Consider the following 27,724-nt stretch of genomic DNA (forward strand, 5'->3'; position numbering starts at 1 on the left):
GACCTAAAATATAACTAACATTGATGGGTTTTAAATTTATAAAGTTACTATACTCTTAACTTTCAGTATCGCATCTTATTATTCTACACTTAAACTTTAACAATTTTGTGTAACTACATTTACTTAAGTTGTTTTAAAGATCACTATCCTTTTGGAGTTTTATTTTGGTCTGAGAGGAGAAAAGAATTGAACAAATTCTTATTAAAATTGATGTCATTTTAGAAGTTAAACTGAAGATACAAGTAGTTAATACCATATTCTCGAATTTCAAATATTAAACTTGGGTGTTTTAGCAAAAGTAACAAAATAATTTTCTTTTTGCAGAGCTAGACGGGTTGAAAGTAGAAGAAATGCTATGAGATGCGGGTTGAAATTTTTGTGAGTTAAGTCTCAAACCCTCTTCCCCGCTCCACTACCATCCTAAATAGTAGGGGTGTACAAATCGAACTGAAAAACCACGCCAAACCGAAAAGTCAAATCAAACCGATTAAAAAAACTGACTAGGTTTGGTTTGGTATTGAGTAAAAAAATCCGAACCAAACCGACATATAAATATATAATTTTTATAGAATTTTTTTTTAAAAATGTCTAGAAATATTTAAGAATCTCTTATGGGATGTAATATTTAGTAAAATATGAAGTGCTCTATCTTTATTAGCTTTAAATAATGGGTTGTATGATCACTTTCTTATCAAGTGTTAGTGAAATGTGTCAATTTCTTTGTTCTTCTATTTACATATGTCAAGATCTATTACATTCTTATATCTTTTTCGAATTTGAAGTGGTATTTTGATAATTTAAAATTAAATACAACATATTATTATATAGGTATCATAATTTTATGTTCAATTATTAAATTCAGTTAACCTTGAAAGTGTACATCAACAAAAAATTATATATTATCAGACGACTAAAAAATAACTATCTTATGTTACTAAAAAAATTCTCCCATAAAAATATGTTAATAGATCATACGTTTCTCAATTTTTTTAATTTTTACTAAAAATATATTTACTTATAAAAAATTTAATAAAATAATATTGAAATAATATTTATGTAACAAAAAAATCCGAAAAACCCAAAAAATCCGGCGAAACCGAATCAATCCAAACCGATATAGTTGGTTTGATTTGGTTGTGATAAAAACTGAACCAACTCGATGTACACCCCTACTAAATAGATACGTTCAAAAAGCTCTAGGAGGTATTTGTAATTATGCAATCTGGAGTGGAGGTAAATGAAATTAATGCTTCTGAAAACCCTAAACGGCATCGGTATAAGCTCTCTGGTAACAGGAGAGGGGACGAAGTGCAAATAGCAAAGCGAACCAAAGATGCAGATCTTCGTGAAAACCTTAACAGGGAAGACCATAACCCTAGAGGTCGAATCGAGTGACACCATTGACAATGTCAAGGCTAAGATTCAGGATAAGGAGGGTATTCACTTGTAATTTTCTCACTTTTTTCTTAACTTTCATAGTAATTGTGAAATAGTAAAGGTATCTGATTGATGGGTACTTTATAGGGATTCCACCGGACCAGCAACGTCTGATATTTGCTGGTAAGCAGCTTGAAGATGGCCGTACGCTTGCAGATTATAATATCCAAAAAGGTCAGTGTTGAATGCAATTGGAAACTAAAGTTTTTTTTTAACTGTTATTTTATTTTGGTTAATTATTTTTCCTAATGAAAAACAGAGTCCACTTTGCATCTTGTGCTGAGGCTTCGAGTTGGGATTATTGAGCCGTCTCTTATGGCTTTGGCCCGGAAGTACAACCAGGATAAGATGATCTGCCGCAAGTAAGTTCTCCTGAACAAAAAAGACTTGATTTCACGTGTTATGTTTACTTTTGGAACGATATTGACCTGATTTCATGAGAATTGGATATAGGGGATTCATATAGTCTGTTCCACTGGAACCGAAAAATAATTTATCTCAGAAATGTCAAAGCTCTAAGATGGCATCTTCAAGAATGTGTTTGTGGTGTGTATACGGTCGAAATAGATTTCGGCCCTCGTACGTTTGATCGGGTTCGAATGGTAAGCGACCGAAGTGAGACTTCGAGATGAGTTCCGAAGACAGTACAAACAAGCTTCGAGCTCCAAGACCGATCGAGGAGTCGACTCGGTATCATTATCAAGCCCATGACCAAATCGAACCGCAAGGCAACGTGAAGGTAGTCGGAGACGCACAGACCGATTGGCACTCACCCCGAATGTCGAACTCGAACCAAGGCCAAGGGCTCGACCCAATAACGAGTTCGAACCAGTATCGAGTTCGCAGACAAGAGCCATTGCAACCGCACTAGGGGTGAGAATCTTGGCGGGAATCGGGGAAGAGACAATTCATCATGGGTTCTCCACTGTATATTTTTTATTGTAAATAAAGTAAGATCCTTCTACTATAAAGGGGGAATCCATGTAAGCACAGGGCAGGTTCACACATTGTAAGAAAAGACTACTTCTATTTATTGAAGAATAAATCTCTTGAGCCTGTTTCACTCAGCATACTCACTCTCCTTATTCAATAATTCATATCCCATTTTTATAGCCAGGAATCTAAACATTTCCACTTCTAGTACGATTTATGTCAAGCTATATCACATATCCTTAGAACTACTAATAAATTCAACTATATCTGATTTTCCGAGTAAACAGTTTGGCGCCCACCGTGGGGCTAAGGGTAACAGTGGTTGTTTGATACAAATCTGCAATACACAACGGTTTACAACTTCAAATCAACAATGGCAAACCCTCGATTGATGGCTTTACCTATCGACCACGAAGTCGGCCTTCAAGATGAAACCAACAACTTGACACCCAAGGCCGGAAGGCGAATTAACGATGTTACCGAAGCTCGAGTCGAAGTACCGCTAGATGTCAATTCACAAGTGGCTCTTGAGGCGAACCAACGTTCCGAACCCGAAAAAAGCATTCGAGGCGGCACTTGATCCGTAACTCGAGACACCCATAACGTGGAGGAGATCGGAGTCAGCTTACGGATGATCTTCGAGATGTTACAAGCCCAGCAAATAGCGATAGCTCAGTTGCAGAGCCAAACTCAGGTGTTAGGCGCTCACATAGTAAAATCAGTACCAAATCTTAAGGGAATTTCCCCCACACAAGGTTAGGCAAGCCACTTACCTCGAACCAAGCTAAATCAGTCGGTAGCAATGCTCTTCCCACGAATATCCGGCTCCAAATGGCCCAAATCTAGCCAAAATCAATTACATACCATAAATATAGCTATTGGAAACTAATCTAGTCAATGAAATCTAAGTTAAAGTGAGAAATTAGGAAATCGCCCCAAAAGGCCTCCCCGGGCCCACGTCTCGGAATCAGGTAAAAGTAAAAAAAAATATGAACACCCATTCACTCACGAGTCCAACCATATAAAAATTACTCAAATACGACCACGAATCCCCTTTTAAAACTAGAAATCTTAGTTAAAGAACTTCTCCCAATTGTTCCCATATTTCAACCCCAAAATCCGAAATTAAAGATGAAATTAATGATAGATTAGTGGGATATAAACAAAACAGAGTATAGAATCATTACCCAATCTATGTCTCTGAAAATCCCCCAAAATCTCGTCCAAATTCGAGCTCCCAAACTCAAGTTTTGATAAAAATGGCAAAACCCTCGTTTTTGAAATGTTTAATACTGCCCAATGATTCCTTAAGTTGCGATCGCGGAAATAGCCTCACGATCGCGAAGCACAACTTCGCAGCACCAGAATTTAACCCTATGCGAACGCAGAAAACTCAACGCGAACGCGATTCACTAGCTCTCATACAAAACACCAGAAAATCTGCTATCTTCCACAAGTCCAAAATGATTCGTTAATCATCCGAAATCAACCCGCGGCCCCCGGGACCTCAACCAAACATACCAACCAAATCCTAAAACACCATACAAACTTAGTCGAGCCCTCAAACAACATCAAACAACGCTAAAATCACGAATCGCCCTCTAATTCAAACTTAAAAAACTTGAAACTTCCAAATCCGACAACCGATGTCGAAACTAACCAAATCACGTCCGATTGACCCCAAATTTTGCACACATTTCATATTCAACCCTACAGACCTATTCCAACTTCCGGAATCGGAATCCGACCCCGGTATCAAAATTTCACTACCGATCCAAATCTCTAAAACTTCGACTTCCTAAATAAGTTACTGACCTCCAAAACACTATTCGGATACGCTCCTAAGTTAAAAATCACCTAACGGAGCTAACGGAACCGACGGAACTCCATTCTGGAGTCGTCTTCACACAGTTCCGACTACGGTTTAAATCCTAAGACTTAAATCTCCATTTAGGGACTAAGTGTCCCAAAACACTCCAAAAACCATAATGAAACCTCCCGGCAAGTCACAATAGCAGAAAAGGATACGGGGAAAATAGTTAATAGGAGATCGGGGCTATAACTCTCAAGACGACCGACCGGGTCATCATCTAAGGGTTGTGGGTAATCTACTAGTCGACTAGTCACAACAATTGGAAAGACAAAAGTCTCACAGTGTTTGCACGCCCCATCATAAGTTTGGACAACAACATCAATTGGAGGTGTACGTTAGCAATTCAAGTTGGCTAATCCTTTTGGTACGCAAAACATGGCGCCTGGTGAGAGCGTTTGAGGTGCTACACTGAGGTTTTGCACTTGGCTAGAGGATACAAACAACACCTTCGATTGGAACATATTCAAGTCAAACTGTTGTAATAGCTAGATTACATGGATTTTTCCTACTTTCATTTGAATTTTACATACATTGTATAAACTGGATTCCTATTTTGGATTATTATTAATATATTCACCACAAGGCATCAAGCCGAGTGGCATATTTGCTTAAAAAAAACATCCACTAGGAACCCCCAAAACCCGGTGTCACAAGTGCATAAGCATCTATTAAGAAATATAATAAAACACAACATCTGTCTGGAATACAAGTTAGACAGGAGAATGTAAGTAACTGTGATGGAGACTCTGCATGATGCGGATCGTAACCTGGAATGCAGCTCACCAAACAGTCCCCACAATAGTCGTGCCTTTACGCCCAAAAGATCACCAGAAATATATATATACCTTCACAATAAATGCAGAAGTGTAGTTTGAGTACGTAAATCAACACGTACCCAGTAAGTATCTAGCCTAACCCCGAAGAAGTAGTGACGAAGGGTCGGCATCGACTACCCGGACATAATCCTAGACTACCCGGACATAATCAGGAATTCTAGCATGCGTACGGACACTCGTCACCTCATACGTGCGTAGCTTCCACAACATGTAACATATAAGAATATAACACATACGAGGTACATTCCCCCTCACAAGATTAGACAGGAGGCTTACTTCGCTCCGAAGTTCCATAACTGGCTCCAACGCCTTTCTAACTCCTCAAACCAAATGCGCACCTACGTCATAATTAATTAATTAATAACAATTTCCAACTCTGCTCGAAAAGTCAATAAAGTCAACCCTCGCGCTCACTTGCCCGGATTCCGAAACTTTTCGAAGATAAACATTACCCTTAATATTACGAATTCAAATATATAATTTATTCCTAATTTCATTTCCAAAATCGTGGTCAAAATCCAAAATTATCAATTCTAGGTTTCCTACCAAAATCCCACAAATTCCATAAATTTTCATCCTTAAATCCACATATAAACTATATATTTAGCTTACAACAAATGGAAAATTACTTACCTTGTATTGCATGATGAAAACCTCCTCAAAATAGCTCCCCAAATTCGGCCTCTCAAGAGAAAAATGAGAGTGAAGCCTCAATTTAAAAGCACCACTGCCCAGCAACTTTCGCACCAGCGGACCATTAACCGCACCTGCGGTTCCGCTCCTGCGAAAAAATCCATCGCAGATGCAGTTCTCTCTATGCCCAGGCAAATCCGCTTCTGCGGACTAAATTTCGCTCCTGCGAGACCGCTTCTGCAGTCCAGCACTCGCTCCTTTGCACTCCCACATGCGGAGACCTTCCGCTTCTGCGAGCTAGTATTCCGCTTCTGCGGAGCATTCTTCGAATATGCGGGCTCGCAGATGAGGAAATATCCTCGCATCTGCGGTCATTCCAGCTCCAGTCCAACTGTCGCTTCTGCAACTACAACGCCGCACCTGCGGCCAAAGTCTCGTAGGTGCGATTACCCCAGAAGCCTTAAGCTTCAGAAATTTTTTAAGTCCAAAATTCGATCCGATTCCAATCTGATTCGCGCCCGGGCCCCCCGGGACCCTAACCAACCATACCAACGCATCCAAAAACATGATACGAATTTAGTCGAAGCCTCAAATTATGCCAAACAACATCAAAACTAGGAATCGACTATCGAAACCCTTCTTTAAACTTTCAAACTTTTAAACTTTGCCAAACGAGTCCGAATTGCACTTAAACATTTCGGAATGACGCCAAACTTTACGTGCAAGTCACAAATCACGATACAAATCTATTTCAAGACTTGGAACCCCAAACGGACATCGACAACATCAAAATTCACTTCAAATCAAACTTAAGAAATCCTTGAACTTTAAAAATGCGAATCTTCCATAATAAGCACTGAAATGCTCCTGGTCCACCCGATACTTGACCCGAACATACGCCCAAGTCCGAAATCATCATACGAACCTATTGGAACCTTAAAATACCGATTTCGAGGTCGTTTACTTAAAAGTCAATCCTTGATCAACTCTTCCAACTTAAAGATTCCGAATTTAGAATTTTCTTTCCAAATCAACTCTAAACTTCCCGAAATTCAATTCCGACCATACGTACAAGTCATAATACCTGAAGTGAAGCTACTCAAGACCTCAAACCGCCGAACGGCGCGCTAGAACTCAAAACGACTGGTCGGGTCGTTACAATGATCAAAAGAAATTAAACGTAAAACTTATAGTTTTACAAATAAATTAAAAGGCAACATTTGTATCATATTAATCTGTGTTGTCTTTTGACCAAATAATAGTCTCTTTTATAGTACTACACATAAAATGTACACAAAATAAACATATATATAATCAGTAGCAATACATGTTTATATTCACGTACACCCAATATAATCAGTGGTGACATTAATTTATATCTACATACACTAAAAATATTTAGAACAAATAACCAATAATTGTCTCTTCCAGAATTCTGCACGTAAAACATACACCAAAAATTTATGTTCACATACATCCAATAATCTTCACAATTACTCCACTTTTCCAATCAATAATTACATAAGTTTATATTTACATACACCCGAACCAAAAAATGAGATAATTAAAAATAAAATCAACTCAACATTCAATAGGGAAGGGATCTGAACTGAAAGACTTTATTAAAATTGTTATTAAACAACTACCTGTCTTTGCTCACAGGGGCGGATTTAAGGGGCGGAAGGGGGTTCACCCGAACCCCTTTCGTCGAGAAATTATACTATATATATAAGGCAAAATCTGTTTTTACCTCTATATATTAAGTTTTGAACCCCCTTGACACAACTCAAAAGTGTAGCTTAGTGGGCAAGTGGGTTCAAAATCCTTGAAAGGTTATAGGTTTAAATCCCATTAGCTACAATATTTTTTTTTTGAACCCCCTTCGCGGAGATCCTGCCTCAGCCACTGTTTGCGCGGTGTCAATTTTACTTTTTTCCTAAAGTTTAACTGACACCCTTTTCCCATACTTGAACATTGAACCAAAAGTCTAAAGACCGTTTGGCCATAGATTTTGCCAAAATAAACTTGGGTTTTATTTGGCAAACACATGTTTGGCCATAGATTTTGCCTACATTTTGGTCAAATCCCAAATCCCAAAACCAACTCAATAGCTGGTTTTGGGCCAAAATATCACTATTATATTTTTTAAAAATTACCCCAAACTTTTGTATTTTATAAAAGAGCCCACCATTTATTATTTTTAACGATGTTGCTTCGTCTTCTCGGTCACCTGATAGTGTATCATGTAATTCATTATAAAAATGATAATTTTGTATCAAATTTATTTATGTTCAGGACTATGGTTTGCGATAATATAATGAATGCTATTGATAATGGTATTGTTGGGTATTTGTGATAGTTTTTAGAACTTGTGGGTATAAGTCATGTTTCATGTTTTCCAAACCAAACTTCACCCAAAACAAATGTCCAAACACATTTTCATCTTCAAACAAAACTTCACCAAAATCAATTTTTTTAGAATAAATTTGGAAATCTATGAACAAACGCTAGCTAATTCTTTATCCACATATCGGTATCAACTTTCTGAGCATTCAAAAAGAATAATAGACCATCTGTCATACTCTTTAGTATGGTGATCAAACACTGTCTCAAAATTTAAATTGATAAATAATCAATATTCTAGGTTTTTATTTAATGGCTTTACGTGAAGGAGTTCCAATTTGAAGAAGGATAACTCGCGTTTACCAATAAAAAAAGCACTGGCTTGCATCTTTATGTGATCAAATTATAAATTTTATTTGAATATGACATTGAATAAGACATCTAATCATAGAATAATATATATGAATCCTATTTGAAGTTATCTTTAAAAGAAGAATTTGAATCCTTTTAAGTATCCACCTTAATTCTTAAATATTACCATTCCATCCAATATGGAATAATCTCTTTTAAAGAAATAATTTAATTTTAAGTCGTTCAATATTTCAAGGATAAATTCCGCATTTAATATTTAGCGTGGAATATTCGTGCTTTTATAATGATATAGATAGATAGATAGATAGATGTGTGTGTGTGAGAGAGATTTCTTGACGGTGTCAACCCAAAATTTGGGCGAGAGTCTAGACTCTAGACAAAGAATAATTCCGGCCTTTTCAAATCTATCCCAACTTCATGGTTTAATGCAGGCATAACTATACAAATACCCATACCATTATCATGCTTATTAAGCTAAGTCAAGCCAAACTAAGTCAAGGCAAACTTTATACGTAGGGTAGTTATTTTTAATTTAATCGGTTTTTTGTGTAATTTTTCCTTGATTGAATTGGGCTAACCATCGTCAAACAAGGACCAAAACCAAAGAATCCCGATGCATTGGACCAACCTACTTAGTTAGGGCCGTTTAAAACCGAACCGTAACCGTTAACCAAACCGCAAAAATGATTTATTGGCTTATTAGTATCGGGTTATCGGAGTAATGGTTGGTGAACGGATTGAAATTTTATAATTAACGGCTTAACGGTTTGGGGGCGGATTACTCAATTTCCTTATCGGATAAACCGTTAACCCGTAAAGAATTTTTAAATTTACACTTTTTAACCCTATGTATATAAGTAATATTTAAAGTCATGTTGGAGAGTAAACGTTGGATATCACAGAAGCAGATGATTATTCTTCTTAATCAGGCTACTGATATCATCAATTTGTGGCAACAGAGTAGTGGTGATTAGCCTAAGCCTTCATAGAACAAGATTTGTATATTGTGCTACCATTGTACGTCATCATTTTATTTGCTATTATGATCTGGTAAGTAACAGATGTAGAGTGCATATGCTAAAGCCAGAATCTTGAACTATATGATCAACAAAAGATGTTGATCATCCTTGCCATCTAAGAGGGGAAAAGAGAGCTTTATTTTACAAAAAATGTCTATTGAGGTTGAGAAGCCTATATCTCTCTCTATACATGAATTTGTTGTTAGCAACATTGCTAAAACCAACTAGATTATATAAATGCTCGACTAGAGAGAGACGAGCATCGAGCAGATGTAATGCTTTACTTCAAATTTTTCCTTATCTCTAATTCTCAACTTCTTTCTTATTGTCTATTTGATTTAGCCGATAAACTGCCTAATAATTGTCCGATAATCACTAATTCGATATCAATCCGCCCGATATCTTATTGGATGGCTAGCGGATTACTACATTTATAAACCGATAACCGATAAGTCAAACCGTTAACATAAATATCTGTCCGATCTGCCCGATAAGCACCCATCTATCCCAACTTCATGATTTAATGCGGGCATAACTATACAAATACCCTTACCATTATCATGCTTATTAAGTTAAGTCAAGCCAAACTAAGTCAAGCTAAGCCAAGGCAAACTTTATACTTAGGGTAATTATTTTAAATTTAATCGGTATTTTGTGTAATTTTCCCTTGAATGAATTGGGCTAACCATCGTCAAACAAGGACCAAAACCAAAGAATCCCGATGCATTGGACCAGCCTACTCAGTCCATCATCTTGCTCCCGACAATTTGCAAAAGTAAAAAAGAGTAAACTACTCATTTAGGTCTTTTAGAGTTAAAATGCTACTCCTTAGGGTCCATAATAAGTGATTTTTTGGCCTTTGATATACTACTTAAGAAAATACTAACTCCTAAAAAAATAAGTATTTTGATTAAATTACCCTTAATTAAAATTTGCATATTATTAACTTAACACATTTGGACATGTAAATAAGGGCAAATTTTGAAAAATTAAAATTAATTCCTTCTTGATAATGTAAAAGTACACTTATTTTAGACCAAAATAAAGATACTAAAAAAATTACTTATTATGGAGTGGAGAGAAAACTAAAATTAGTCAATTCATAAAATACTGCTAATATAAATCAAATACTACCAATATAAGCCCTAAACCCTTTTTTAATTACCAACAGGCTATGGGCGCTTTTTTCTTCTCGTTGCTTCCTCCGTCTCTTCCCTCCACCTTCGATCCACCATAAACAAATACCTCAACCCATTTGTCACGATTAATTTCCATATTGATTTCACGCTTCTTCCATTTTGTGATACCATCAAAATCATTTTCTCCATTATAAACTTTCATTGAGTTTGTCTTGTGCTTCCTATCAACAGTATCAAATTAGGAGCAAAGTGGCGGACAAAATGTCTGTCATTCATATAATATTCAACAACTGTTTTGTTTTAGAGCAATAAGATGATAGTAAAAATAGTGTCGAAGCTGTGAGCTATTGTTTCCTTCATCTTAATTAGATATGTTTCAGGTGCCATGACTGCAACATTTGAATGGGATTTTGAGGAAATTATTGATTTTTCAATAAAAGCCATTAAAGAAGTTTGGAGCTAGGGTTAAAAATTTTGAAATTGCTTAATTGTGATTTATTTTGATTGGGTGCTACTGAATTATGTTGAAAGCATCTTAAAGAGTTTGAATCTTAATTTGGGATAATTTGAAGAGGTTTGAATTGAAGACTCGGAGTACAAAATGAACATAGAAGAAGATAATGATATGTGTATTGCACTATACATATTTCGAGTATCACTTGTGTATCATATGTGTATCCTATTGTATAGGGTAAAATTGGTTTATATTAAATGATCGAATGGTAGCGTGAGACGTGGAACCGAAGAAGGTAGAAAAGAAATCGAATAATAACTAGTACCGGGAACAACATCTAAAATGGCATCGGATAAATCCCTAAGGGAGCATGAACAATGTGAGCATATCGAATGTTTGCCATCGGATAACATTCAATGAAATGAGTAGCCGTTACAGAGAATATTTGCATTCATTGTTTGTTGGTACATATTCATCAATGGCCCTTTTATTGTCATATAAGAGGGGCTTGATCCTATGATCTTGTTTTCCTAGGTCTAGCTATAAATAGTGGGCTTAACAGCCATTGTAACACACCAAATTCTTGGGGAAACTTATGTTATATTCCATTCTCAAACTCAATAAAATAACTTTATTCGCTTTTTACATTGTTCTTACTTATGTCCTGTAACGACCCGACCAGTCGTTTTGAGCTTGAGCGTTTCATTCGGTAGTTTGAGACTTTGAGTAGCTTCATATTATGCATTATAACTTGCGTGTATGGTTGGTTTCGATTTTCGAGCGGTTCAGGGTTAATTTGGAAGAATGATTCTCGTTTTAGAAGCAATAAGTTGGAAGAGTTGACCATGGTTTGACTTTTGGGTAAACGGACTCGGAATCGGGTTTTAATTATTCCAATAAATTCGTGTGATGATTTAGAACATGTCCACAAAGTTTGGTTAATTTCCGATGAGTTTTGGATAAATTTGTATGATGATTTTGGACATGTCTACAAAGTTTGGTTAATTTACGAGTGGATTGTGTTGTTATGCCTGTGACCACGCCGGACGGATTATGTTGTTATGCTTGTGACCACGCAGAGTGGAGTATTTTGTTATGCATGTGACCACGAGGGGCGGATTGTGTTATGCCTATGACTACGTCAGGCGGATTGTGTTGTTATGCTTGTGACCACGTCGGGCAGATTGTGTTGATATGTCTGTGACCACGCCGGGCGGATTATGTTGATATGCATGTGACCACACCAGGCGGATTATGATATTGATCCCGTGACCACGCCGGGCCGGTAGTACGCGTTGAATTGCCGTGCTTGAGTGTCGATAAGGATCCATCCCCCTAGGGTCACCCTCTCATGTTTCTCTCTTGATGGTGTACACGTGAATTGTGAGAACCTGACGATATTCTGGTTGATGTGAGCTCTGGTAGAGCTAGGTATTGTTATTGGATTGGGTTGCACACCGCAACAGGCCTTATTAGCTTATGGTTATTGGATTGGGTTGCGCGCCGCAACGGACTGATATTCGGTTATTGCATTTCATCTTTACTTGAAATTTTCTCGACTGTTTACCTGATTTTACTTGCATATCTTCCTTATATGCTGGATTGTCGACTGAGCAGAACACTTTAAAATAAAGAATTGTGAGCATCAAAGTGTTTTTACCTGAGATTTCTTGTTTTGATCATATATCTGTTCTATACTTGTTGAAAGTACGAACTACACAGGTATTAGTGAGTATCATCTATAGTTCTTGATTCTTTTACCTCGCCGAGGTTAGTTAGGATACTTATTGAGTAAATGGGGACGGTTGTACTCATACTACACTTCTGCATCTTGCGTGCAGATGTTGAAGTTGTTGCTGCTATGTGTGGCGGGAGCTGGCATTGAAGATGTACCCGCGTTCCAGTTATGGCTATCACTTGTCCTTAGTAGCTTTATGTAACGACCCGGCCGGTCGTTTCGAGAGTTATAACCCCGTTTTCCACATTCCTACTTCTTTTTGTGTTATTCAGCTATATTATGTTATATCGGGTTAGTTGGTTCGGGTCCGGAAGGAACTCGGAGTGAAATGAGACACTTAGTCTCATAATTGAAAATTTTAAATTAGAAAAGTGGACCGGATATGCACCTATGTTTAAACGACCTCGGATTTGAATTTTGATGATTTCAATAGCTTCGTATGGTGATTTTGGGCTTAGAAGCGTGTCCGGAATATTATTTGGAAGTCCGTAGAGGAATTAGGCTTGAAATGCCGAAAGTTTTATTTTTTTGAGAAGTTTGACCGGGGGGTTGACTTTTTGATATCAGGGTCGGAATCCAATTCTGAAAATTGAAATACCTCTGTTATGTCATTTAGGACTTGTGTGCAAAATTTGAGGTCAATCGGACGTGATTTGATAGGTTTCAGAGTTGTTTGTAAAAATTAGAAATTTCAAAGTTCATTAGGCTTGAATTGGGGTGTAATTCATGGTTTCAGTGTTGTTTGAGGTGATTTGAGGGTTCGACTAAGTCCGTATGATGTTTTAGGACTTGTTGGTATATTTGGTTGAGGTCCCGAGGGGTTCGGGTGAGTTTCGGATGGTTAACAGGTTGGATTTTGGACTTGGAAATTTGCTGGAATTTTTCTGATGCACCATCTGGTTTCCTTCATCGCGTTCGCGAGTGGAGCCTCGAGTTCGCGAAGGGGAACTGAGAGGCTGGCAATAATTTCTCTTCGCATTCGCGAAGAGAAGCTCGCGTTCGCGAAGGGTGGACTGGGTGTGCATCGCGGACGCGAGAGGTGTTACGCGTTCGCGAAGAAGAGGAAGCATCCAAAGACCCCAGGCAATTGGTCTACGCGTTCGCGTAGGGGGTGTTGCGTTCGCGTAGTGAGGGGAAAGAAGCATCGTGTTCGCGATGGATTGAACGCATTCGCATAGAAGGCATTGAGGCAGAGGCATTTTTGTGCTTCGCGAACGCGAGTGTGATGTCACGTTCGCGAAGGAGGAATTTGGACGGGAGCTATTTTGTGCTTCGCGAACGCGAGGCACTGACCGCGTTCGCGAAGAAGAAACGTCTGGGCAGTGAGTTTAAGTTCTGATTTCATTTTTTGGCAATTTGGAGCTCGGAAGTGAGGCGATTTTGGGTGATTTTTAGAGGAAACAACGGGGTAAGTGTTCTTAACTCAATATTGATTAAATTACCCGAATCCATGGTTGTTTTTATCATTTAATTGGTGAATTGAGTTGGGAAAATTTAAAAACCCTCTTGGTTTAAATCGAAGATTTGAGGGTCGAGTTGGAGTCGGATTTTTGTAAAATTGGTATGGTTAGACTCGTGGTTGAATGGGTTTTCGGATTTTGTAACTTTTGTCGAGTTTCGAGACGTGGGCCCCACGGGCGATTTTTGAGCTAATTTTCGGATTTTTATGGAAAATCATTATTATCTTGTGGAATTAATTCCAATGAATTTTATTGACTGAAACGAATTATTTATGACCAGATTCGAGGCGTTTGGAGACCAATTCACGAGGAAAGGGCATTGCAGAATAACAATTTCGCGGTTTGAGGTAAGTAACGATTGTAAATCTGGTCCTGAGGGTATGAAACCCCGGATTTCGTATCATTCTACTATTTTGAAGTGACACACATGCTAGGTGACGGGCGTGTGAGCGTGCACTGTTGGGGAATTGTGACTTGGTCCCTCCCGTAGCAATTGTAAAGTTGCATACTTTGTTGAAACCATATGGTACTTATTTGTTTTAGAAAGAATTTCTGTAAATTGGGCTGAATGCCGTGTTTGGGCCTTGCGCCAATGCTGTTTGGACCCTTAGGGGCTGTTTCTTACCATCCTCTCATTGTTTTCGATTGAAAATCTATACTCAATCATGTTTATACTTGTTTACCGCATAACTCAGTTTTATGACTCTATTTTGATGCATATAAATGTTTTGGGTCGAATGCCCTGTTTTACTGAAATGCCCGAGAGGCTTGAGATACTTATGACTGAGTGAGGCCGAGGGCCTGATTTGTGAGGATGAGTGTGGATCGGGGTTGCCCGCCTGCAGCATACTTCTGACTGAGTGAGGTCGAGGGCCTGATTGGTGAGGATCAGTGTGGATCGGGGCTGCCCGCCTGCAGCATACTTTATTATTATCGCACGTGAGTTGTTCGTGCAGAGTATGGCGCTTGGGCTGAAGGAGCCCCTCCGGAGTCTGTACACACCCCCAGTGAGCGCAGGTACCTACTGAGTGCGAGTGCCGAGTGCTGAGTGACTGGGAGACAAGAGTGATTGTGAGGCATGTCCGAGTGGCAAGAGTGATTGGGAGGTATGCCCGAGTGGCACGAGTGACTGTGAGGTTTGCTCGAGGGGCTGTTTATGATTTCATCATTTTTTCTCACCTTTGCATTGAGCCTTTGTTTGAAAAACTGTTGGAAAAATGTCTTCAAAAATGATTTTTACTGGAACTGGGTTTAAACGAGATGTTTGATTCAAATCCTGATTTTTAAGAGCATGTGGTATTTTACTGAGATTTCCTGATATGAACGTTATATGCTTTATTGCTCGTCACTACTGCGCAGCCTTTATTTTTTGTTGTTACTTACTGAGTTGGCGTACTCACGTTACTCCCTGCACCTCGTGTGCAGATCCAGGTGTAGCTGGACACGGTAGCGGTTATTGAGTGTTCTGGTTGCAGATTTTCTTGGAGATAGCAGGGTAGCTGTTTGGCGATCGTAGCCCCTGCTCTTCTCCCTCTTATCTTCCTTTAGTTGTATTTAGCTATTTTCCGGGCTGAGTTAGCCTTGATATTATTAGACAGATTGTAGTATATGCTCATGACTAGTGACGGGCTTTTCTTTTTCGCACTTCTGTTTTTCTTTGATTTGAACTCTTTAAATGGAGGTTTTATGTTAAATAACCTTGAAATTATCTTTGAAATGAAAATATCGGCTTGTTTTGGAAATGAGTCGGCTTGCCTAGTTCCACGATAGGCGCCATCACGATAGGGGTTAGTTTTGGGTCGTGACACTCTTTAGCTTATACTTTCGTGTTCATCGGCTTGTTTTATTTTTAACTATTTTGGTATCAATCAGTGCGAAAATCTAAGTATTAGTGACTCATGACTTGTACTACCAATCCTTGGGGAGATGTATAAAATTCAGTTCTTTTATTTTTGACTCTTATCATTATCATTATATTATGTTTTATTTGTCATTTGGCTTACCCAGCGGGTTGGATTAGGTGCCATCACGATGGGCTGGTTTTTGGGTCGTGACAAGTTGGTATCAGAGCTCTTGGATCATAGGTTCTACGAGTCATGAGCAAGTGTCTAGCAGAGTCTTGCGGATCGGTATGATGACGTCCATACCTATCTTCGAGAGGCTATATGACATTTAGGATAAACTTCTCATCTTTCTTCCTTATCGTGCAACATTGATTCAACTTAAAGCGTATCTCTTTGAATTCCTTCCACTCACTCGTATGCACATGTGAGCGCTCGGTATCAGTTGTACATCGACGGCTTGTGGATTCCATGGATGAGGTGCAAGATGTGTTTTCTGTGTTTTGGTGGCCAGTCTGGAGGACTTGAGTCCCGGTTTGGACCGAAGCTTAGGCTCGGTAGTTTCAGTTGTGTGAGCATGTGCTTTTGGAATTCTATGTCCATTGGTGTCCCTATGAGTGGGACTGGTGACTCAGTGAGTGGTTGGATGGCTATATGATGAGTAGGATGTGACTGCATGATGTGTTCAGATGGTTTGAATGTGACGGGAAGAGTTTGCTTGAGATGTGAAAAGGACTATTGGATGCTCGATTTCTATGAATGTGTCATACAATCTTGAGTTATGAAGGTTTTTGAGTGATTCTTTCGTTTAATTTCATTTGTGGAACAAAGTAGATTTTTATGTCTTGTTGATGAGTTCAGACTCAAGAAGATTAAGTGATTGCGTAGTAGTTGTGGCTGTGAAAGGGTATAGAGAGATGTCAGTTTGAGGCTAAGCAGGTGGGTTATTACCTGCGGGGTAATCTACGTATGTGTGATCCTTGTAATGTTGTGTAGAGGCTTTCTTTTCTGCCAGTGGGTATAGGTGTTGCGATTTGAGTTTGGACTGGTTGAGAAAGTTGACCTGACCATCACGAGGATGAATGCGAGCTTAGCAGCTGATTTGAGGTATTATATGGTTTGTGTTACATGAGCTTATGAAGGATTTAGTTGAATCTCATTGCGGTATTATGGAAATAATAGAGTATGGGCATTGTGAATTATAGAGTGTTTTGATCTATGGCTTTGAGCCAAGTGGGGGAGTCTGCTATTGACGATTTAATTGCATGGTTACATGTTGTATTGGTTTCGGTCTGAGGTATACTTGTGGATCGGTTATGACTTGCAGAGGCTGGTTTTGAGGATGACTTAAGCAAGAAATTTCTGGATGCATGGTGTATTACACTTTATGGGTATATAGGAATCATGAAATGATTGAGTTGTTATTCCTGAAGGATGTAGTGCGCAAGTAGTAGGAATTTGCTCGATTGCGTTAAGACGGGTTTACTTCTTTGGGTGTTGTCGTGCTAATGGGGCACAGGTCGTTCGGCCCGTTTGGGCAGTGCAATTGAGATTTGAGCAAAGTGGATGACTCTCGAGAAGGTTCTAATGGATTCAAGATTTATATGTAGCAATTGAGAATTTTTCGGATTTGTATATGGTTAGAATCTGAGATTTACATTGGATGGTGTCGAGACTCGCGATATTTTTATATCATTATGGATTCTACATTTCAGTATCGGGAAGGTGAAGGAAACAGTGCTTAAGAGGGAATACATCGGCTTATGGGTCTTAGGGCGGTGTGGTTTTATGTTAGGGTCTCTTGTTATGAGCTTTGGGTAAGGACCGTGGTGTTCTGGCAGGAGAAGTGTCAACTTGAGGGTAATTCAGAAGGAACTCGGGAAAATAGGACAACTTGGTAGTAGGTTGGATTAACACGGTAATAGATACACTACAAGAAAAAATGTTTTTAGTGGAAAATATTTAGTGTCAATAAGCTAATTGTCGCTAATTCATTTTATAAAGCTCAATGTTAGTGGCAATTAAACATTTGTCGGGAATAAACACGTCTTTGCCTTCAACTAAAAATAATGGCCACTAAAATTAATAATCTTATACTACTATTATTTTAGATCTTCCATCCTTTCCCCCCTAAAAAGATGTTCCCTCCAAAGAATACTATATTTCTATTTACAAACAATTTACTTTGTTCATCATTTCTGCCAAAGATGTGATTAGGGCAATTTTTCGGCCGACAAACAGTTTTTGCCCTAGAAAGTTGTTGCTCCCAAACGCACACGCAAGTATACATGGTTGACATGTAATATAGGATTGTAAGTCCAGATATCGTACCCACAAGGACTTGTGATTAACTATCAACTAAATTAAACCAAACAATTAATCTATTCAAGCAAATCCTAACGTATGAATATTTAACTAAAATTAATCTAGAGTAATAAATTAAGAGATTAAAGAAAATAACGACAAGCTTAAAGACGAATTCAATGTGGGTGAATATTCTAGAGCTATGGGTTAGCTAATAATCCTGTTGACTTTTCCACTTAAATTGTCTAATTAATTTATCTGGTTTATTGGTTGACAAAGTTAATATTGCCCGTAGCCTTCTCCCGAAGTACAACTCACATATTCAAGCTAATCTAACGCCTATATTCCTATGGAATTAGAATTAACAAGAACGCATTAATAATTCCTGTATAGTAACCAAGCAAGGCGATTAGGTATATTCCTATCCTGACTGCAAATCCGTCCCCCCCTCCCAGAGTTAAGATCTTGCTCTACTCAATCTTATAAGTAATCTAAAATTCCCTCTCCCGAGTTCAATTTTAGATTCGTAGATAGTATTCAATTGGTGATCAAGTAATTAAATAATTAAGCGCAAGATTGAATAAATAAACCAATATGATAAAATAGTAAGAATAATTTAAACTTCAAACTACAATGTTCATGTAGCACCCAACAACTCTAGAACTAATAAACTATGAGATTAAAGGAAGAGGAGAAGAAAAACTAGTTAGACGCCTCCTCCAAGCGTGGTGTGTGTTCCTCCACGTGAATTCTTGCCTCCGGTCACAAAAACTCCTAAACGATGGTGTTTAATGACTATTTATATGTGTAGGGAATATACCTAGACGAAATAACCAAGTCCAAAACAAAATAGGAGACAAAGTAGACTTTAAAATCCGGAACACACTCGCCACGGGCCTCGCCTCGCGAGGCAAAACGCGAACTTCACCTCGCTACACACTGTGCGCCGCAACCTCTGATGCGAGCTCCTCCTCGCTTTAGCCTGCACATCGCCAGCTCCATAGCGAGCTTTAATCCTCGCGTCGCATGCTCTATAGCGAGAAAATATTCTCACGTCGCCCAACTGCTTAGTTTCAATTCAATTTTTGCTGCCTAACTTTTCAAACTATTTTCTCATTCTCGTTTCTTGCTTTTGGTTCTTTTTCAGTTGTTCTCCTTTCTTTGTTTTGATTTCCTTTGTAATGTTAAACTTTATTCCTTGTATATTCAATAATCAAATAATCATAGCTCCATTCTTGTAGTGTATAAAATACACATAAAATCTCTACTTTGCTCCCAATTTCGTCTTCAACGTACCTACGCATAAAATAAATTCAATTAAGCACAAATATAGTATAGTTTAGCATTAAAGCCCCAAAATGTAAGATAAGTAATGCATTAAAAATATGAAATTATAGCCAAACATCACTACCCACAAGCTAATCAATTCATTCTGGCATAAATTTGTGCCACATAGACCCTTTTTCCGTCGAACATCCTATCTATTTCTCCGTTGAAAATGACCCGTAAGTTTCCTTTATTTGCTGTCCCCTCTCTTTCTCGAAGCAATTGGTGTAGTATTTTGCAACATGAACATTTCTTCATCTTGTATGTGATATGAACTTTACTGCTTATGCATTTCCATTGGTTTCATCATGTAACTCCTTTTTTTTTTTTTTTCAAATGTAAGGTTATTTAGGACATTAGGTGAAAAATCTCAATTATAAGGTTTTTAGGACCAAAAATTCTGTAACTTCTTTAAGGGCGTGTATTTTATTTAGTGTAACTCTTGATAGAACTTGATGTATCCTGTCATGACATTTATAATATTACTATTTCTGATTTCCTATATTTTGATTTTAAGTTTGGAATAGTTTCAATACTTTTAACTTAAATTTGTTGTTTCTCTGGCTAGAATTCACATGTATAATTTTGAGTAGTTATTTCTTTTACATGGTTTTATAGCAATGCTCGATCAATAGATCAATTTATAATATTTTTTATCATATTATGGGTATATCAAATTATATGGTAAATATGAGAACTCCTTAAACTGATCATTAGGTATTCCAGATTTAGGATGAAGTTAGAGTGATATAACTACATACATTCATCTTTTTTCGCATCTCTTGCTGGTCACATCAGAGTTACATGACTCTTCATCTATGAAATCATTAGTTAAATTGGTAGTGTATTTGAAAGCTGTATATGATATATTACTTGTGGCACATTAGAGAAAACGCCATTACCATTTATAATTGCTGAAATTTAAATTTATTTGTTGCATCTGTTTCGAAATACTGGGTATTCTATCTTCTTGTTGTTGGAATTGCTTTTTGATGCTGTGACTTTTTAAATTTTTATCGATGTATATAAATTTGATTTCATAACCCTTACGTCGCACCCTTGGATGTTATGTTTTATCATTTCTAACAAAAGAAAAGGCATGTAATTCAAAACCTTTGTGATTTTTGTTTATCAGCGGCATAAGTCGTTGTATTTTGAATTAATTCCATTCTAGTTTTTCATCAATCTGCTGATTAGCAATGAGCAGAACCTCGTTCATTAGCAATGTGCAGAAATTGCCAAGAAAGACGGAGAAACTTGACTAGGATTATCTTATGGTGTTGTATGAAAATATTGAATAGTCTCTTCAACAATTCACTTCTCATTCTTCTATTTCCTGACTCTACTCATCCATTGGCTTACGCAGACAATTCAGAAATGGAGTTGCTCATATTGAATAGCTGCTTCATATGGACTTCAATATAGAAGAATGGACTTTGAAGAATTCTACAACGAGATTATGTATCGAAGAGCTTGTATCTGTAAGTTTCTTTTTGTTTCAAATGCGTTTTTTGACTGTCGTGTTAGCGTTGTACATATACTCTAAAAATAACTTCTCAGTATTGACATGAAAGATGGCTTTTCAGCATTATCAGTTGGGAATTTCTACTACTATTAGTCTTGTATGATCAATTAATACATTATGTATTTTAATTTTTTAATATCCATTGTAATTTACCGAGTAAATAATTCAAGATTTGTTTCTTTTAGTCTGCGGTCACTTTTTAGGTAAAAATACATATTGTGTACCTTTTTAATTTTAAGTTGACGTCGTCGTCCTTATTTGAACTCTGAAATAGTGTCCATATTTCGAAAATTGAACTATGTATCACTTAATCCCATATAGCTCCTATATCTAAACAGAGATGAATTCGATATTTAAAGTTACTAGATTTGGAGTGGCTTCGATCTACTATATGCACACTATCTTTAATTTATTTATGTTTGTATACACACGTGCATGGTTCAGTCCAAAGCAATGAGTTCAATTGAAACCCATTGCTAGTGGCTGGATTCTTAATTTGAGCTCACTCTATAAGTTCCAAACTTTTAAGTAAACTCTTTCCGACATGTGATTACTCTATAATGTAAACAAACTTCTTTTCCTACTAATAAATCAAATTTATTCTTATGCAAATGTATAGAGTATATTAAACTATGAACATTTTCCACGGTCATCTTAACAAAGTGGATGCTCTCAAACTGCGGAATACACAATTTTCTAAGCTTAACCTTGTGTAACTTGGTCCAGAAACAAAAATATAAGAAAGCACTAGACTTTTGTTTACATGTCTCCTAAAAATTAAACTAGAGACCCTTTAATATTTTCTTTTTACATTTGATAGGTAACTTAGCTTAAAAAGTTTTGTTGTGGTGCAGCTGCGTAATCTTGAAGCCTGTGTTGCGGAGGACTAGAAGGGTCTAGTATATTATGCTTTCAGACATGCGGTCATTTGATGTTCAAAAGGCTCTCCATATCTAATATTCAAAAGGCTTTTCATGTTAGGAATGCTGACCATCTCAAGAACTGGAGCATCTACAAGTATTCAAAACTTTTGTCTTTTTTACCTTAAAATTATTTTCCTACTTCACACGTGACTTGGAAGTGTAAAGCAGTGAAATTAATAACAATGTTTCATATTTCATTAGTATGTCAATCTTCTGTTATTGGTCAGACTCAGAGGAACTAGTTATTCCATTATATCACAAACGCATTGGCGTCGGGATTCAAATTTGTGTCTACAGTTATATTATTGCTTAATTTACAACTATATTCTTCTTCAGGCACAATTTTTCAGGTACAGAAGCCATTTGTTTAGCTTTCTCAATTTAAAGTTCCATCTTCTTACTTAGTTGAACTAGATGAATATCAGATTACGTTAATGGATAATAGTTTGTGTAAATCTAATGCTTCTGAGTTACTTAGAGAAGTTTTATTTTCATTATGTGAGTAAGATGCATCCGTGCCTACCTTATATTAAAGCAGAATTCACTGCATCTGTACCTTTAACAAGAATCATGGATGTTGCTTTTGTCTGGGTTATGGTTGTATCTGGCAGTAAGCATCAAACATGCTTGGCACGGTGCTGACAACTGGAACTGGTAGTGGCTGTGTTCATTCTTTGGAGCTCTTCTTTTTAGATCTTTTAATTTTAGCCTTGTGAAGCTCCTCAAAGGTTGATTCAGAGCTGCAAGAAGATTGAGCTCTAAGTTGGTTGGCCTATTATTTTGGTGCACAAGTGGATATTCAAGCTGGAATTACTTGTGGAAGACTTTCATTATAGTCAAGAGTTGAAGAGATACTTGTTAAACTTGAAATGAAATTGAATTCAAAAGGTTATTTTCTCTCTTAAGTTGTTGACACTTTGAAACTATATATAGAAGTTTTTTTTGTTGTGGATTTAATGAAATAGATAGTGATTTTTAGAATGGATATTAGTTTGTAATTACAAACTTTTGTGTATTTTCATTTAAAATTTTTGGTCACGTATTATTATTATTATATTAATAATACTTTGATCAACTTGGCATTAGAATTTATGGAACAATGGGTCGTTGTCATCTATAAAAGACAAATAAAGGTGTTTAGGAATAATTTTAGTCGCCATTATCATTACCATTGCCGCTAAAAGAGGTACATTTTGCTAGCAATTAGTGGTTTTTGCCGGCAATAAGCAGCGTGTGATCTAGCACATCTCTCAGGGGATTTAGTGGCCATTGTAATTGCCAGTAAATAATGGCCGCTAAAGTAAATAGCTTTTAGCGGCAATAATTTGTGTGTTTACCAGCACTTGGTTGAATTGCCGCTAAAACCTTTAGCAACGCTGGATACAACGTCTAATAAGTAATTGCCGGTAAAGGTTTTAACGGTAATTTTTATTGACGCTATATGTAAAATATATTGGCGCTGAAGACCATTTTTGTTGTAGTGATATGATCGATTCTTTCGGTACTTATGATGTGGTGAGTCTCTACAGGTATTTTGTGGCAATACTTTTGGATTTGGCGACCTGCGTGGCTTGGTTGAGTTATAAAGATTCAGTTCTGATGGCTTGGTTATGTGTAAATGGGTTTCGAAGAGTTTTCGATGGTTTCTACCTCGGTTGGAGATGGATATTTCCTATCGGCGTGAGGAGCATGTTGCGTATTGTGATTTTCTAATAGATGAGATCAAATGGAAGGTTTCTAACTGATCGGGTATGTATTCTGCTGGTGACTCAGAGTTGATAATGAGATTCTCGTACTTTTCATATGATGGCATGATAGATGCGGTGTGTTGTGTGGGATTGAGATTTGCATGTGCAAGGTCACCGTTCAGTTTTGAAGAGAAGGTCATGAATTCTAAGACAACATGGACGGTTTCAGATGACTAGATGAATGCTATTACTAATTGGTATTTCCTGAGAAGGGTGCGTATTTCAGAAGGCACACTGTGTTTTGACTTACGGATGCTTCATTGGTATTGCGGTACTCGCGTGGTTGATCGACTGTTGATGTTCAGATTTTACTATGTGGCATGGAAGAATTATAGAAGTATTTCTCGTGGGGATGATTATGTATGAGAGATGTGTTAGTCATTCAAGTGGTGGAGTTGGGATCGACTATGGTGATTCATGTGTTCTATGGATTTGGAGACTCGGAGTTCTCAGAAGCAGATTATTTCGGGGTTGCGAACTGTAAAGATGTGGCCAAAGTTAGCTAGATGGTAGTACGTGCTATGAATAGTTCATTGTGGACTTTTGGAAGGCCATTTATCCATTTGGGATGACCGGAGTTTATTTGGGGGCCCGTTGGTAGGCCTAATGAGGATGTGTATTCTACACTAAGTCGTATTTGCTGACTCAGCACCATTATTACTAAAAGGCGTGTCATTCGGTTAGAGTTGAGCTTGTTCGTGTTCTGATATGTTCTATGTGTTACTCTTATATGCTACGAGGGGTTGTGATTTGTTGGTTATATGCACACTCGATGCGGTTCTATTTGGGCTTTGTAGCAGAATTCGAGCGAAATGGTTATTGGGGTGTTGAATGGTTGATTGCGCCATGGTTATGGTCTTTTTGGACTGACGTATATCGTATTATTCGCTTCTCCATGGTTATGATCATGCACTTCGTGTACTTGATGTCGAATTGCGTGCGGTTATTGATTTTGAGCATTGTAGCTTGAGGTATTTCATGTGGACCAGTGTTCGGATTGGGTCATGCATCGCAGCGGCGTTATGCTAGGATATGATCCTTTGTGCTTATTTCGTGTGTTATGTTTCCCCTTGTGTGGTGGATTGATAACATTGCACTTCGTGGTGGTATCTGTTGAGCTGGCGGGACTGTTTCTTCATTTCCATTCTCTTTCCATCATTGGGTATATTTGAGTTATTTTTTCGTTTGATGCACGGATTGCATGGTATATGGCACTAAGTAGGATTTGTGTGACAGGTTGGTCGAGTAGCTTGTACTGGATGAGGTGAGGTTATTGGGCTTGAAATGAGTGCCATCGGATTTGATTAAGGTATGTTTGCAAGAATTGTGTCACTAGTCCGCTTACATTTTGTCAATGGTTCTTTTCGGGCAAGAGAGCTCAACCACTTGTTAATTTGATGGGTGGTTATGAGTTTCTGTATGTTTCCTTCATTATTGATAATGTACGAAGGTACAGAACAAGATTTTAGTTGATATGAGATTTGTTACCAGTGTCGGGTTGGTTATCGAGCAGCTATTGCGGTCGGAAGTTATTGCTATGAGTATTTGAGTTATGTGGTATATCATGTGATTATGTCTTGAGATATGGTTATGGAGTAATATAGCATGTTCAGAGTTATACGGTGTATAGATGCAAGAATCGAGTCATATAATGAGTTTCGGATGTTGGGGATTTTGGTTTTAAGGTTTATGGACTAAGGTTGAAGTAAGGATCCTCTGTTAGGTGGTGTTGTCGGGCTTATATGGATGGGGTGTCACAACCCCAATTTTTTACTTTAGAATGTCGTGATGGTACCTAGTCTCTAATACTAGGTAAGCCTAACACTTGCTGATTAAATAATAAATTTTTAACCAAATAACTAATAAGGATGAAACAAAAATTTCTATAATGAGCCAACAATCTCAACATGATACAATATCCCAAAATCGGTAGTACAAGTCATAAGCTTTTCTAAGAGCCACTTGAAATAATGATACATCATTGTCCTGGAATAATAGGAAGCAATGGAAATAAAACAATAGAAGGTGACTTCAAAGCCTGCGAATGTCAAGCAGGTATACCTTGAAATCTCCAGTCGCGCTGACATAAGCATCAAACCAACTTGATCATAAGTACCTGGATCTGTACAAAAATATGCAGAAGCGTAGCATGAGTATACCACAACGGTACCCAGTAAGTATCAAGCCTAACCTCGGTAGAGTAGTGACGAGGCCAGGTCAAGACACCTACCAGACATGTAAACATGTGCACGATATAACTTAAAACTAACAATGGAAAGAACGTCAATGTAAGACCAACAACAGAAGGATCACAAATTTACAATCAACAATGAAAATAATAGAAGCACGAATAGGAACATCAAAATAACGAGTAATAAAGAAATGGGTGACAACTCAATCAATCAAATCGTTCCTAATGCACTATTTACAACAAAATTACCCGAGGTACCCCTCCTCATAATCTCAAATCATAAGTCACAACTTTCAAATCTTATACATATGACATCTCGTGCCCACATTATTTTTCAAATCACTTTCCCCCCAGCAAAACCCATGCGCACCATGTACATTTAATCCGTGTCAAATGTTAATTAAAATGTTCAAGAGATTTATTTATATACGATAAGGCATAATAACGACCTTGAATAAAGTAGGGAATGAAATGAGAGAATGAGTTTATTTTAAAAATCATTTGGGTGAAGAAAATAACATTTTCAAATAAAATAAAGCATCGGATAAGCTACTGAATTAAATATAGAATTTGTTAAATTAAAATACAATATCCATTTTTAAGTAAAGTGAAAATATCAGATAGGGTAAGGAGTTTCAGTTGACAATTCAATTAAAGTGAAATATGGCGACTATTAAGAATAGTAAAGTACCGAATGAAATGACGAGTTCCAACTTAAGAGTCACGTAAGGTAAACATGTTAAAAATTCTTTTACTTAAAACCGTTATGTTACTAAAAACTCAACAGAGTATGAGATAATGACTCAGCGTAGAAAATTCATCTTGAAAATCAATTCACCAAAATAATAATGATAGGAAAGGAACTAACATTGGATTCTAACAAGGTTAAGAGCAGCGGGTCCAATAGCCGGATCTATTATGAGTCATCTCCTAGCCTGATTTTCCTTTTTTTTTTCCGGGTGGTTCAACTAAATGAAAGGGAAATGACGGCAAATCAGTAAACTAATGAAAATAATCAATCCTCGAAATAAGTACATCCAAAAATATCAGTCCTTAGAATCTCATATGATAAATATTGAAAGCTAACAAAACACAACAATGAATACAACAAACACAATCCGTTGCGGCGCGCAACCTGATCCCACCGTACAAATACAATCCTCCCTTATTTTACCATATCAATATTAGGAATAACTTATAAAATCCGTTGCGGTGCGCAACCCGATCCCACCATACAAACACAGTCCTCCCTTATTTTACCATATAAATATCAAGAATAACATATAAAATCCGTTGCGGCGCAACCCGATCTCACCGTATCAATATCAAATCCTCCCTTATTTTACCATATCACATAATCCTCCCTTATTCCACCCGTTGCGGCGTGCTACCCGATCCCACCGTACTATCATTTACCAATATCATAATCCTCCCTTATTTCACGTGTTGCAGCGTGCAACCCGATCCACAAGCAATTTAAATTAACAGCAACAATTCAATAACTCAATGAACGAGAACTTCTACAATCAAAAGGTATGAGTACACGGCTATAAAGAAATCACGTATAACCAAAGAAATAAAACAAATATTACAAAAATAACAGAACAAGTAAATCACGTGACAACTAAG

General features: G+C 37.4%; 1 protein-coding gene across 4 annotated transcripts; it reads left to right on the plus strand.

Annotated features, from left to right (window-relative positions):
• Positions 1-1,236: 1,236 nt before the first annotated feature.
• LOC107802689 (ubiquitin-ribosomal protein eL40 fusion protein) lies at positions 1,237-22,492 on the plus strand. Of its 4 annotated transcripts, none has more exons than XM_016626227.2 (6): positions 1,238-1,436; positions 1,525-1,611; positions 1,697-1,799; positions 14,518-14,584; positions 21,075-21,189; positions 22,088-22,492. In XM_016626227.2, the coding sequence occupies exons 1-5, from the start codon at positions 1,334-1,336 to the stop codon at positions 21,102-21,104; spliced, it is 390 nt and encodes a 129-aa protein (XP_016481713.1). In that variant the 5' UTR covers positions 1,238-1,333; the 3' UTR covers positions 21,105-21,189; positions 22,088-22,492. The 4 variants fall into 4 exon arrangements, with proteins under 4 accessions (XP_075098291.1, XP_016481713.1, XP_016481714.1 ...); XM_016626229.2 differs by having other exon boundaries at positions 1,288-1,446; XM_075242190.1 differs by lacking the exons at positions 21,075-21,189; positions 22,088-22,492 and adding an exon at positions 15,663-16,038 and having other exon boundaries at positions 1,237-1,436.
• Positions 22,493-27,724: the final 5,232 nt, after the last annotated feature.

Source organism: Nicotiana tabacum, chromosome 21 (assembly GCF_000715075.1).
Source record: "Nicotiana tabacum cultivar K326 chromosome 21, ASM71507v2, whole genome shotgun sequence".
NCBI classification, from domain to species: domain Eukaryota; kingdom Viridiplantae; phylum Streptophyta; class Magnoliopsida; order Solanales; family Solanaceae; genus Nicotiana; species Nicotiana tabacum.